The 14,649-nt window shown below is 41.4% G+C and overlaps 1 protein-coding gene across 9 annotated transcripts in view; it reads right to left on the bottom strand.

Annotated features, from left to right (window-relative positions):
- The window catches only part of LOC107867865 (cyclin-dependent kinase E-1), an 87,383-nt gene that overhangs the window by 45,751 nt on the left and 26,983 nt on the right, over positions 1-14,649 (bottom strand). For all 9 annotated transcript variants that reach the window (XR_001673393.2, XM_047411796.1, XM_016714320.2 and 6 more), the window contains exons 11-12: positions 7,187-7,234; positions 6,581-6,613 (exon numbers count right to left, since the gene is read on the bottom strand). Coding sequence is in view for 8 of the 9 variants with exons in the window: in XM_047411796.1 (XP_047267752.1) it covers positions 6,581-6,613; positions 7,187-7,234 (81 nt within the window). In the remaining variant the exon portion in view is untranslated. The remainder of the gene's footprint in view (positions 1-6,580; positions 6,614-7,186; positions 7,235-14,649) is intronic.

The following is a 14,649-nucleotide window of genomic DNA, read 5'->3' as shown; positions in this document are numbered from 1 at the left end:
GCCGGCGGGGTACAACAGCCCAACAGCCGAAGCGCTGTCTTCAGCCGCAGCTCCGTCTGCACCCGCCGCCCGGTAGCTAGCAGCCGCAGCACCCAAACGACGACCAGTTCCGACCAGTTCCCTCGGTCTCCAGCAGCCGCAGCTCCATCTCAGCACCGGAACCCCCCGGACGCCGGTCAACGCTGGGCTTGGTTTCCGGCTTGGTCTACAAGCGTAATCCGGTGACTTCTAACCTTTGTTATTTCATTCTTTATTCTGCATTCTTTCATTCTTCGTATTATGCTAGTAGTAGCCCCTGTACCTTGACTTGCATGGGATTTATGGATATTGCCTGTTGTCTGTTGTTGTTGTTGCTGTGGTCGTTTCTTGCACTGCTTGGATTGGGTTATCGGCTTGGGAATCTGTGTTTGGGGCTGTGGGTGTTGAGTCCAGTGGTGTTTGCCCCCTAATTGAGTATAGTTTTGTTCCTGGAGTATTTCTTTGAATTTGTGTGAGCCTTGTATTTCTTGCTGCTGCTTTGCTACTACCATCGTTTATATCGTTATATTTTCTTATACTTTCGTGTAGTTGTGGCTGTGGGCGGTAATGGGTGGATAGGGTCAGGTCCGAGGGGGTTGGGGCGTGGGGCCGTGGTGGGGGCGGGGGATGAGGAAGGGGCGGGAGTGGGAGGGAGGCCAAGATTTGGCCGCAGGGGGGGCAGTGGAGGGCGTGTGGATAGTAACGGTAGGCTGAGGGTTGGGTCTTGGAATATAGGGACCCTTCAGGGTAAGTCCATAGAGCTTGTGAAGATTCTTAGGAAGAGGAGGATCAACGTTGCGTGTGTTCAAAAGACCAAGTGGGTAGGGTATAAGGCTAGGGATGTGGATGGTTACAAGCTGTGGTACTCTGGGAGCGAGAGGCGTAGGAATGGACTTGGCATCTTAGTAGATGAAGAGCTTAGAGGGCAGGTAGTAGAGGTGAAGAGGATCAATGATAGGTTGATGACTATTAAGTTGATCTTTCGGGGGTTTACCCTGAACGTGTGTAGTGCTTATGCGCCGCAAGTGGGATCAGAGGGGGAGGAGAAGATGCGGTTTTGGGAGGCTTTGGAGGAGGTGGTGAGAGGCGTGCCTAGCTCGGAGAAGATTGTTGTAGCAGGAGATTTCAACGGGCACATCGGGGCGTTACCGGGAGGCTTTGGTGATATGCATGGTGGTTTTGGTTTTGGGGAGAGAAATGAAGAGGGGTCTACCCTATTGGAGTTTGCGAGGTCCTTTGGGCTGGTGGTGGTGAACTCGGGCTTCCCGAAGAAGGACGAGCACCTGATCACCTTTTGAAGCGCGATAGCCAGGACCCAAATTGACTTTTTGTTGCTTAGGAAAGGGGATAGGGCGTTGTGTAAGGACTGTAAGGTCATCCCGAGTGAGAATCTTTCGACCCAGCATAGGCTCTTGGTTATGGATTTGGGTATAAAGAAGAATGGAAAGAGGAGTAAGGAGTGTAGACCTAGAATTAAGTGGGGCGGCCTGACGCCAGTGAATGCGTGGGAGATAGGGGAGAAGTTGGCGGGAATGGGGGTGTGGGAGTGTAGGGGGGACGTGGATAGTATGTGGGATAGGGCGGCTAGGTGCATCAGGGAGAATGCAAGTGAGGTGTTGGGTGTTTCTAGGGGCCGGGCCGGGCACCATCGGGGGGATTGGTGGTGGAATGAGGAGGTGGAGAAGAAAGTGGGGACCAAGAAAAGGGTGTATGCTAAGTTGGTGGAGAGTAAGGACGAAGAGGAGAAGCGGGTAAACAGGAAAGAGTACAAGCTAGCGAGGAAGGAGGCTAAGTCAGCAGTCACGGCAGCTAAGACGGCCGCTTTTGAGAGCTTGTATGCAGGGTTACAGGGGAAAGGAGGGGAGAAAAAGTTGTTTAGACTCGCTAAGGCCAGGGAGAGGAAGGGTCGTGACCTCGATCAGGTGAGGTGCATTAAGGGGGAGGACGGTAGAGTGTTGGTGAAGGACGGCCACATTAAGAATAGATGGCAGTCGTACTTTCATAGGCTCTTGAATGACGAAGGGGATAGAGCTATTGTGTTAGGGGAACTGGAGCACTCAGAGGAGTGTCGGGATTTTAGCTATTGTAGACGTTTTAAGGTAGAAGAGGTTAGACAGGCTGTTCGCAGGATGCGAAGGGGTAGGGCGACGGGGCCGGATGAGATATCGGTGGAGTTTTGGAAGTTCGTTAGAGAGGCTGGTGTAAGGTGGTTGACTGGATTGTTTAATGAAATCTTCAAGACGGCAAAAATGCCCGAGGCTTGGAGGTGGAGTACCATGATCCCTCTCTATAAGAATAAGGGTGGCATCCAGAGTTGCAATAACTATAGGGGGATTAAGTTATTGAGTCACTCTATGAAGATCTGGGAGAGAGTGGTCGAGGTGAGGCTGAGACGGATAGTGTCTATTTCGGAAAATCAGTTTGGATTTATGCCTGGCCGCTCGACGACGGAGGCAATTCACCTGGTACGGAGGTTGGTAGAACAGTATAGGGAAAGGAAGAAGGACCTGCACATGGTGTTTATCGACCTGGAGAAGGCTTACGACAAAGTCCCAGGGAGGTGCTTTGGAAATGCTTGGAGGTGAGTGGAGTACCGCTGGCATATATCAGAGCAATTAAGGATATGTATGATGGAGCGAAAACTCAGGTGAGGACGGCGGGAGGAGACTCAGAGCATTTCACTGTCCTGACAGGATTGCATCAGGGATCTACTCTTAGTCCCTTTTTGTTTGCGTTGGTGATGGATGTGTTGACGCAGCGTATTCAAGGGGAGATGCCGTGGTGTATGCTTTTTGCAGACGATGTAGTTCTGATAGATGAGACTCGAGGGGGTGTGAATGACAAATTAGAGGTGTGGAGGCAAACTCTTGAGTCTAAAGGATTCAGGGTGAGCAGAAGCAAGACAGAGTATGTTGAATGCAAGTTTAATGACGTGAGGCGGGAGAATGAGGTAGTAGTGAAGCTGGAATCACAGGAGGTATGTAAGAGGGCTAGTTTCAAGTATCTCGGGTCCGTGATCCAGAGTAACGGTGAGATTGACGAGGATGTCTCGCACCGTATTGGGGCGAGATGGATGAAGTGGAAGCTCGCGTCGGGGGTGCTGTGCGATAAGAAGGTGCCGCCCAAGCTTAAAGGCAAATTCTACAGGGTGGTAGTCCGTCCGGCCATGTTGTATGGAGCGGAGTGTTGGCCAGTTAAGAACTCCCACATCCAAAAAATGAAGGTGGCAGAAATGCAGATGTTGCGCTGGATGTGTGGGCTGACTAGAGAGGATAGAGTTCGGAATGAGACTATCCGGGAGAAGGTGGTGTGACTCCAGTGGAGTGCAAGATGCGGGAAGCCCGATTGAGATGGTTTGGACACGTGAAAAGGAGAGGCATGGATGCCCCGGTCCGTAGGTGTGAGAGGCTAGCGTTGGATGGTTTTAGGCGGGGTAGGGGTAGGCCGAAGAAGTACTGGGGTGAGGTGATTAGGCGGGACATGGAGCAGTTACAGCTCACTGAGGACATGACCCTAGATAGGAAGGTCTGGAGGACGCGGATTAGGGCAGAGGACTAGGGCCAGTTTGGGTCGCTAGTGTAGGGAATTACTTGGTGGGGGGTTTATGCCTGTTATGATTCCGTGTTCCATGTTTTATTACGAATCTGTGTGCTTTTCTCTATTTTATATTACTTATGGGTACCGTATTTATGATATGTAATCTTGTGTTGTGCTTTACTATGTGTTTGTGTGGTATCTCGTGCCTTGAGCCGGGGGTCTATCGGAAACAGCCTTTCTACTTCTTTAAAGGTAGAGGTATGGACTGCGTACATCTTACCCCCCAGACCCCACTAGGTGGGAATACACTGGGTTTGTTGTTGTTGTTGTACTTCTGTAATAGAGGTTATTGCAGGGGAAATGGAAACTATTGCATCTTTTCTAAAGAACATTTTCCCTTCTACCTACCAACAATTGAATTATGAAATCTTCTCCCGAGATGTGGAACCAACAAGCCTCTTAGAAAGTCGAATTGGCAACTTTTACACGAATATTAATTGTTTCAGTATGACATAAACTGCATTAAGATTAATTCTGGTCTCCTATAAATCAGGTTGTCATTTGAAATACATTTGGGTTTGTCTAACAGGTTGGAGCCAGGTGCCATCACGGCTTAGGCAAACTGGGTTGTGACAATGTGCTTATCCATCACCCTTTTAATCCTCTGTAAGCACTTTGGAAAGAATTTTAATATATGCTGCCCACTAAACTAATGTGTCTAATCTCTGATATTATTGCATCTGGTTTCTCGGGTATAATATAGCAATGAAAGTAGCATTGAAACTTTTTTGTCATACATCTTCCCAATAGAAATAATCACCTCTTTGATTACCCTGACTACCTCTTCTTCAGAAAAAAAGCCTTTGAAGTCAATCCATGTCTTCCTCTGTCAAAGTAACCACATTATAACCGTACGAATCAAGTCTCGAATTCTAGTCTTCCTTAAATAATCCTCTCTGTAATGTGCTTATCCATCATCCTTTTAATGTTCTCTGTAAGCACCTTGGAAAGAATTTAAATATGCTGCGCACTAAACTAATGTGTCTAATCTCTGACATTATGGCATCTTGTTTCTTGGGTATAATATAGCAATGAAAGTAGCATTGGAACTGTTTGTCATACATCTTCACAATAGAAATAATCACCTCTTAGATTACCCTGACTACCTCTTCCTCAGAAAAAAGCCTTTGAAGCCAATCCCTTTCTTCGTCAGTCAAAGTAGCCACATTATCATCATACGAATCAAGTCCCGACTTCTACTCTTCCTTAAATAAATTGCTACAAATTTCCAGAATATGCCTTTTAATCTTTGCCTGATCATCAACCATATCACCTTCAACCTCCATTTACGTCAATAATAAAATATTGTAACTTTTATCTGCATTTAACACTTTCGGAACAAATCGTGCATTTTTGACACTGTAGAGTCACCACAAACACCTCGATTTCTGCTTCCATGGAATTTCCTTGACTTTGGCAATTTCTTCCAGCTCTCTACAAAGAATTTCCTTCATATGAAGTATGAACATCAGCGTCTTGTCTCTTTAGATTCAGCCTTTAAATCTCGTTCAACACCTTGATTTTCCAGGCTGCAAGTCTGCCATAGGCAGTAATATTCCACTCCTTATGTCAATTTTGAGAAATTTCAATTGCTTTACAAGAATAACATCAGGTCTGCCAGGTACAGAATATGATTCTACCAAAATTAAACTCAGTTCATAAGGTCCTCATGTTCAAGCACTTATTCCAATCTTAAAACTCAAGGATTAAAGGACTGTGATTCGATAAAACCTGTGGTAAAACCTTTGCTTTATCAATTTGAAATTCTATCCCTGTCACTTGAAAGGGAGAATCTATCCTTTCTGGATATTGTGTTGCATTCATTACGCCTCCATATGTATTTCCCCCATGTAATGGCCCATTGACCAATTCCAGCTCCTAAATTAAATCTGAAAATTTCTTCAAAGCTCCTAATGCCCTGCTTCTATCATTTCTCTCATTGCTAAATCTGGAAATATTGACATATCCACCCAAAACTCATGGGCTATCCCATATCCCCCTAATAGATGCCAACTCCGGCAGGATTCATTTCCTTCTTTTTCTTTTAATCAAAGGATATCATTTCCTTCTCCCACACAAGGCTCATAAACTCTTGATACATTAAAACATATTTTGACCTCTTCCATTGCTCGAGATAAGAGTTTAGCATCTGTTGAGTCCTACATCGGAAAAGGGATGGGAAATTAGTCTCGATATATGGACATGGACACTCTTCCCCTCATGAGCTAGCTTTTGGGGTTGATTTAGGCCAAGATGCATTTCTTTACATGTTATTAGAGTTAGGCCCATCCCAATTCTTTGTTCACGGATGTTGGACCCCCATATTATATTGTCCACCCTCCGGTTAACGAGGTCTGGGCATGCAGGAGAGTGTTAAGAGTGCCACGTCGAAAAGAGATGAGCAATTGACCACCTTATGGGCAATCCTCCCCTCACGAGCTAGCTTTGGGATTGAGTTAAGCCTAAGATCCATTTCTTTACAGCATCCTTTTATTTTCTCCAAATCCCAAACCCGTTTTCCCAAAGAATCTATACAATCCTTTTCCTTCTTGTTGCTGGATATCACGTTTGTACACATCTTCTCTTTGTTTTCCAGTACTCTAGTGAATTTAGTGAATTACAGAAGGCTCAAAATTGATCAAATCTTTGATGACTCCATCATCTATATTGAGTTGTGTACAAAATTAATAACAAATGGCTAAATCAGTGTACACCAATCTTAAGCACAAAGCATAGGAAAGCACCAACGTCAAGAGTGGATAGAATATTCTCGTTGTTGGAATCAATGATCAAAAAGGTTATATGTGTTTTTAATTTTCAGTATGTGTAAATGGATATAAAAAGGTAAAACTTGTAAATCTCAATTTTCATAATACTTTAGCATTCTAGCATGATCTTATCAAACTAGCTTAATAGAACTTCCTACAAATCAATTGTTTGCCAAGAGACTATGGAGTGTACTCACTTGCGGCCAGGTAGAGGTTCCATCCGAAAGTACCTACAAACCAGGAAAAAAAAGGTTTTACAATAATACTTGACAAGCCTCCACCCATTATTGCAAGATATCAAAAGAAACTTGAGGCTTTCACTTTCCTAGTTTAAGAAACATATTGGAAATCATAAATTCAATGCAAATTAATAGGATTCCTCTATCTCATTTCAAGAAATTTTCAAGATCATGATAAGTGTTCGGTATAAAAAGGAATAACCCCACATAACGTCACTAGGCCAAACACTATTCTAACTTTCCCACTTCAAGGAGAAAATGTATTGGCAAGAAGCCTTGGCTGGAAGATCAACTGAAAAAAGTTTATGACATGGTAAATGCAATTAAATTAAATAGTGATAATATGTGGACCAAATACGCTCAGCAATTGATTAGTAAAGTAAGCCCAGTGCTTAAACGATGGAAATAGCACATCAAAATGGTAAACTTTACAAATTTATTTTGTGATGAAATATGTTGGTCATTTTCAGAACCATTTGTAAGTGAATAATGCAATAGCGCAAAGAGCTTGCGTTCGAACTCATGCTCAAGAGAGAGAGAAAGAGAGAGATGGAGAGTTCATACTCATGCTCAAGAGCTTGCGTTGCTGTTATTCTTTTGCGAGGATCATATCTGCATATTAAGTGACGTTACAATATCATATTGATCTCAATGAAATAGAAGCTTCTGGAATATAAGGAACATGTTAATAACAATTGAGAAACAAACATTACGACATAAAACCAAATGCTAGTATTATAATTTTGTAAGGAAATTTTTCTTTAAAGATAAGGTACTTCTATTGTGTATAGCACGAAAAAAGCTCTCTAAGATAAGTATTTACAAACACCAAAACTTCCTTATATAGCTATGTAGGGTATTAACAAACTCGATCATAGCATGTACATTTCTATAAGATAAAGAGCACATATTCCGGCAAAATATCTTTGTTTCTTTTCTTGAAAAAAGAGACACAAATCTAATGAAGTTGGGGTAAGAATAGATGGAATTTGTTGTGCCCAAATGCAAATAATACAGATATCTAGGCGCGCAGGTTCAGAAAACTATTATGATAGAGAAAAAAGTTTACACAAAATCATAACAGGATGGTTGAAAATGCAAACGTGCTATGACGTGTGGTGGAATAAAAGGATACTTACCAAAATAAAAGCAAACTAGATAGGATGGTTGTAAAACCAGCAATATTAATCCCCCCATCCCAATTTAAGTCTCTTACTTTCCTTTTTGGCCTGTCCAAGAAGAACGTCTCTTTCTATATTTAGTGAGCTTTCCAATTCCAACATCCTCCATGGCAAGTTTAAGACTACAAGTTTTAAAGGACTACACATCTTTAATTCCAGACCACGAGATTCAAAATTCTCCTTTTATTTCTTAAACTCCGTCCCAGTCAACTAAGAGACTTAAATTGGGACAGAGGGAGTATATGGGAGTGAATGTTGGTGCAGCAGCCGTGAAAATTTCATAAAGGTTTTAAAACTTTAAAGTGTACCGATGAATATTAGGAACAATCACAGGGACGTGGCTGAATTTTCAGAGATCATCAATAATCTGGCACTTACAGATCCCCCTTCATTTGGAGGATCCTACACACTTGAAAGGCTGGAAATAATCACAAGGTGGCATCAAGACCTAAGTTGCTTGGACTTGGGTGCGGGTGTCTGATACGGGTACGGATCTAGAGGTCGGATCCTTCACGGTCTCAATTTAAAGATTCGGGGATATGGATCTAGAAATGGATACGGGTGCGGGGATTCGGCGAAAAATAATTTAAATATCTAAAAATAGAGATAAAACATAAATTTTGAGATATTATGTGGAAATCTTAAGGAGAAAATCCTGAAAGGAGATAAAAAGAAAAGCAATAATATAGAAACTTCTACATACAAGGTATTTCATTTTCTTTAATTTCACCTTAGCTTTTATTTTGATTATAGAATTTCATAAATCTGTCCGGACTTTCTTAGTCGATTTAGGTCAAAGTACCCAAAATCGGTTGACCATATCGGGTACAGATCCCACACCCACACCCACACCCATGTCGTGTCGACACGACTGCGGCACCGAAAGTGAAGAGGCTGAATAACTTAGATCAAGACTAGATAGATTCCTCTGCTCTGTATAATGGCATGTTCTATTCAGAAATATTAAGCAATCTCTTCTACTCAGATTGGTGATTGGTGTCTAATCATCGCCCCATTCAACTTCAATGTGGAGAGTGGTCGTCCAAGAAATCTATTTCAAGTTCAAGAACTGGTGGCTCGACACAGAAACACTCTACTTTTGACGCTTAGAAAATTTCTTGGCTTCTGGACATCATACGACTTGAGGATACTTGTCGTATGATGTGGGTACGGTTTAGGGGTCTAGGTCGTATGTTAGTATGGTTTTGGTTAGTTACTATCCAAGGTACGAATGGGCATCATACGAATCGTATGATCATGATGCGGGTAGTAAAGTCCAAATCATATGTTAATTAGTGTGTTCTTGATCACATTCTGCCTAAGATACCACTTGAGGGGGTACTAGTAGTATGGTAGGGTACGATTCATGCTGAGGAGTCGTATGTTGGATAGATTATGGTGTATAACATTCTGATCAACATACGAGTAGAGGGTACCACTTGTATGATGTGGGTACGAGTGGAAGGGGAAAACTGTACCCTCCTGCCCACCTTTTTCAACTTTTAAGCGAAGGATATTTTAGACATTTCCCACCCCAAAACCCTCAAGATCCCCACATCTTATAACACATTGTAGCCTCTCATAACACACTTTAAAGGATCAACACACTCCTAAAACTCTCTCTAAACACTCTCTTGAAGATTGGGCTAAGATTTTTACAAGGTGTTCATCTAAAGGCTCAAGAGCCAAGTTCTTTCCATGAATCTTCGTGAATAAGGCATGTGACTCTTCCCTCGTTGTTAATTCTCAAATATCATGTGTTTTAAACATTGATTATGATTCATAATGCTGGTTTTGAAAACCAATGTTGAGGTTTTGTTGCATAATGTTGAGTATTGTTTACTCTTGGTTTAAATTGTGTTTATACATGTTTTTGGTGATGGTTTGCACATGTGGGTGCTTGGTAATTGTGGTTTAACAAATGGGTCACAGGTAACCATAAACTTGATAGTTTTTACCTTGGTTTTGGCCTTGAAAATGGTATGCCCTCAACATGTTTGTGAAAATGTCTAAGAGAATAAACTAGTCACATGTTAGATGATGTTTTGAACTAAGGCATTGGCCTAATGAATCTGAATGGTTGGTAAATGGTCTTGTGAAGGCCTTGTTGGCCATGTAGTGATTTAAATGGTAAGCTTGGTGGTTTAATTGGCTAAAAGGGTTTGAGCCCCTAAACATTAAATTGACTTATGCCTTTATTAGACAATGGGTTCGAGTTCCTAAACTTTGAATTGAATTGGTGTCTTTGTTAGACAATGGGTTCGAGTCCCAAAGTCAAATGAATGATTGGTTGATCGATAATGGTAATGGCATGTGGTACGCTTGCAAGTGGTGTTGGTATGACGATACCAACGAAGCGTCTTAGGTAAGTAATTGGCTTAATGATTGTGTATGTGAAATGATGGTTTTAAATTAGGCTTTAAAGCGGCATGTGTAGTCGGGCCGTGAAAGTGGAGTCCGAAGCGCTAACTGAAAACCGCGTTAGCCGGTGCGGGTGGTTCAAGTCCCCCGAATGAATATATGAATAGGAGGTTCAAGTCCCCCATAATACATGTATTGATGCTTAAGTCATCTAGATTATGTCGGGAGGTTCGAGTCCCCCATACAGGCATATACGGTTATGGACAGTGTTTTGGACGGCGAAAGGCGACAAGGCTCCGCTCGCCACGCGGTGAGGCGAGAGCCTTTTGAAGTGTAGCGACAATTAATACAAAAAAATTAAAATAATATATAAATGATCAAAATTTCAATAGCACTAATATATTAGAAAATATTTCAAGTCAAGAATTAAAAATAGATAGTAGATAGATACTAAAAGTCTAGAACTTGAACGACTCAACAATTCAATATCCATAAAACAAGCAATACTAAAACACCATTGAAATTGAAATAGTTGTAAATGATCAAGTCATTTAATTAGTATATTACTATCATACTATGTTATAAAAGTTATTCAAAAAAGATTTTTGTACATAATATATTTATGCTTACTATTACATAGTGTAACACTGTATTACTGTTTCAAAGGAACAAAAGTAGAACAGAAAAAAAGAAAGAAAAAAAAAACAGTAGCTGGAGTTCAGTCGCCGGATTAAGAAGAAGAAGGATTAAGAAAAGAAGAAGAAAGAAGAAAAAAAATAAAAGAAATCAATCCTTACCGGAGTAGCTGGAGTCGCCAGGGTAGTCGCCGCCGGTTGCCAGAATCAAAATCGAACTTGTGAGATGGTAATGGTAGCAGATGCAGTCGCCAATCGAGTAAGTTGGTAGAGCCAAAATAGGAAAATAAGACCTAAAATTAGTTTTCATCCCTAAAGCCCTAATTTAAAAAAAAAAAAAAAAAAAAAGGCGACACCATTGTCACCTTTTGGATGTCGCAGTGCCACAACGACAAGAGGTGACTATGCCTTGCCTCGCCATTCGCCATTAGCGACGTGGTGAGCGCCTTTTACAACACTGGTTATGGATATTCTCTGGTTCGTGCGGCTACACACACTAGGGCCCTTCTAGCTAGGGGACAGTTGGGTCTATATAGCCCGTGGGTGCCTTGTTATATGACGGTTATGCTACATAGCCCGGGTTAATGATTTCAAAGTTCATGCTAATCTTGTTCTTTATCCCGGCATGGTATATATGTATATGTATGTATTGCATTAGTTATATGAATTGGTTGATTGGTTTTGAACTGTTGGCATTATATTATCCTTATCCTTAAGTTACATGCTAGCACTCCAATCACTAACCGTCTTTGATGTTGTATCCCCACACGATGCAGGTGTTGGTCATACTATCACACCTCCTACTCAGTGACTTGGATCCGGGAACAGCTTGTGTTGACTTGAAGTGGTGACCTTCCATACTTCGAAAGGCTCCATTTCTTGCTTTGAGTCTTCTTATGTCTTTATTGGGTTAGACTTAGGTATTGGTTTTGGCTATGGTCGGGGGCATGTCCCGACCGGATATTCTTGTTTGGTTTTAGAGGCGTTGTATGGACAAACTATGGGCTTGGGTATGTTATGGAATGGTTACGAATTTGGTTATTGTTTTGTGGTTTGATGTTTGGTTGGGTTGGGTATCAAGGGTGATCTCCGGTTCTTGTTGGACTTGGGATGCCCATTACGACAAAGCCCTGGTTCGAGTCGTGCCAGACACTGAAGGCCTCAGAGATAGAATCAAAATTTAGTGGAACTCTTCGAATATTATCGACGGACCTGACTTTATCCTAGGTTGTTAACTAAATCTCCTCAAAAGGAAATTAAAAGACCGGATCTTTTCCTCCCATGGAAACCTTGGATTGGAAAAGAATGATATTTTTCACCATTTAAGTCATTTCGACAACATCCGAGAGCATAGGAATCTTTCTGATACTGAACTTCTTATTAAGGCTAATTCAATTAGGGACTTTGAAGATTAGTCGAATTTGAGGATTCTGTTGGAGGCATAGACCCAGGATTCAACGGTTTAAACAAGGAGATAGGAATACAAAGTTTTTCTAAAGAATGGTCAATGCACATAGAAGGTTTAATACCATTGACGCCTAGAATTGACTAGGATGTTGGTTTCAAAGGAAGAGGGCATCAAATAAGGCATTTTGACTTTCTATGAAAAGCTTCACTCTGAGACAGAGACTTGGAAACCTGCTTTACATCCACCAAACTGTCTTACATTGATAGAAAAAGTACAAGTCTGGCTAGAAAGACCTTTTGAAGAAGATGAGATTCCGAGCAGTATCAAATTATGAGCGATTTATCAGAGGGGTCAAAACAGTAATTGGGTAGTATTGAAACCATATTTTCAGGGAAACTCTAGTATCTACTATCTCTATCTATAATGGATTTAAAACATCAATGATAGATACAGTATCATTAGAATAAATCTAATTACACCAAAAGCAAAGTAGTAAGATAAAGTTCAACTTTATCTTCTGCACATCATTCTATGTACTCTCAAAACATCCAGAATTCCTCTCCTTCCAAATAGTCCATCAAATGCAAGCTGGAATAATTCTCCATCTACTCCTGTCCTTAGCATGTAAACCTGTTTCTTTCCTCCCAGGCCCCAGCTGATTAGAGCTTCTGTAATCTTACCAGTCATTCTTCATGCTATGCCTTAAAGGTTTAAGATTATTCTCGACAAATGAGCTTGTAAGTACAACGCAAAAATAAATGGTTAACTGACTCAGCTGTTTCTTTACATAAGAAACATCTTAAGCACAGTGTCACGCCTCTTCTCATCAAATTGTCCACTGTCAAAGCAGCCTCATTTGCTAGTAGCCATACAAAACATGAAACTTTATGTGGGACTTTAATCCTCCAGATTTGTTTCCATGGCCAGTTGGCAATCTGATGATTGAACTGGTTCATAAGCTTGTAGGCTGCATTGATATTAAATATTCCTTTGTTGTTACCATGTCACCAGAGGATGTCTTCTTCAGTTTGAACCCCAGAAAATTGGTCAACTTTGTTGAAGAAGTTAGCCGCTCTTTCTACGTCCCAATCATTGAGATGCCTTCTAAAATTTGGACCCCAGAAAATTGGTCAAGTTTGTTGAAGAACTGGGTTGAAAATATCTGGGAAAGCCAGTTCCATATTTCCAACCTCATGCCAATTGTCCTTCCAAAAGGTGGTCTTATTCCCATCTCACTTTGATTTTTGATTGATTTTCCAACTCACTTAGAGGACTTTAATAGACCTCCATAGGCTCACCCCATCCTTAGTCATCCAACTATCCTCTAGTTCATACTTGGCTTTAATAACTTTCCCCCACATTAGGTGATTCTCTCTGATAAACTTCCACAACCACTTCATTCTTAAAGCTTTACTTTGACTCTTTCGGTTCTTGATTCTCAGGCCGCTAGATTTTTTTGTACAAATAACTGAATTCCACTAAACCAAGTGGTAGACTTTTCTCTCTCTGTCAGCATGCCACAAGAAGTTTCTCCTGATGATGTCCAACCTTTTGATCACCCCTGCTGGGATAAGGAACAAAGACATCATGCATGTTGGAAGGGCATCAAGGACTGAGTTGATCAGAGCGAGTCTACCTCCCAATGACAAGTATTGAGTCTTCCATCTTGCCAATTTCTGTTCACAATCACAATGTCCCATATCTCAACTGACTTTGCCTTTACCCCCTAAGGCGTCCTCAGATAGATAGTTGGAAGAGTCCCAACCTCTCCTCCCAATACAAAAGCCATCACATTCATATTATGGACTTCATTGATTGGGTAGAGAAAACTTCTCCTCCAGTTTTTGTGTAATCCTGACATCCCTTCAAAGATCACTAGGATTACTCTGAGATATCTTAATTGGTCTTTATCACCATCACAGAATATGAGTATCATCATCATATGTAAAAGAGTCGCCTCCAAAATGTCATTACCCATTGCCAACCCTAGCCACTCCAAAATCTTTTATCCAACCATTCAAGTTAGTTGTTGTGGTCATATTGTTGAGTCCTTCCATGGCTATGATAAATAGAAAAGGAGACAAAGGGTCTCCTTGCCTGAGACCCCTCTGAGCCTTGAAGAAACCTGCAGGTGATCCAATTATAAAAACAGAAAAGCTAATAAAATCTAATCCATTGTATCCATTTCTGACCAAAGGCCATCTTATCCAGCACACGTAGCAAAAAATTCCAGTTTACATGATCATAGGCTTTTTCAATATCCAGTTTACACAGGATACCAGGCTTCTTTTATTGCAACCATGGGCCTACTGCTTCATTAGCCACCAGAACAGCATCCATTATTTGCCTTCCTTTCGTGAAGGTCATTTGCTGAGCATCAACCAGTTTAGAGATTTTTCAACCTCTTTGTCAACACTTCGGAAAACAATTTGTTGATGCTCC

This window comes from Capsicum annuum, chromosome 4, assembly GCF_002878395.1.
Source record: "Capsicum annuum cultivar UCD-10X-F1 chromosome 4, UCD10Xv1.1, whole genome shotgun sequence".
NCBI classification, from domain to species: domain Eukaryota; kingdom Viridiplantae; phylum Streptophyta; class Magnoliopsida; order Solanales; family Solanaceae; genus Capsicum; species Capsicum annuum.
The sequence above is the reverse complement of the archived record's forward strand: the minus strand, read 5'-3'. Positions and strand labels throughout refer to the sequence as shown.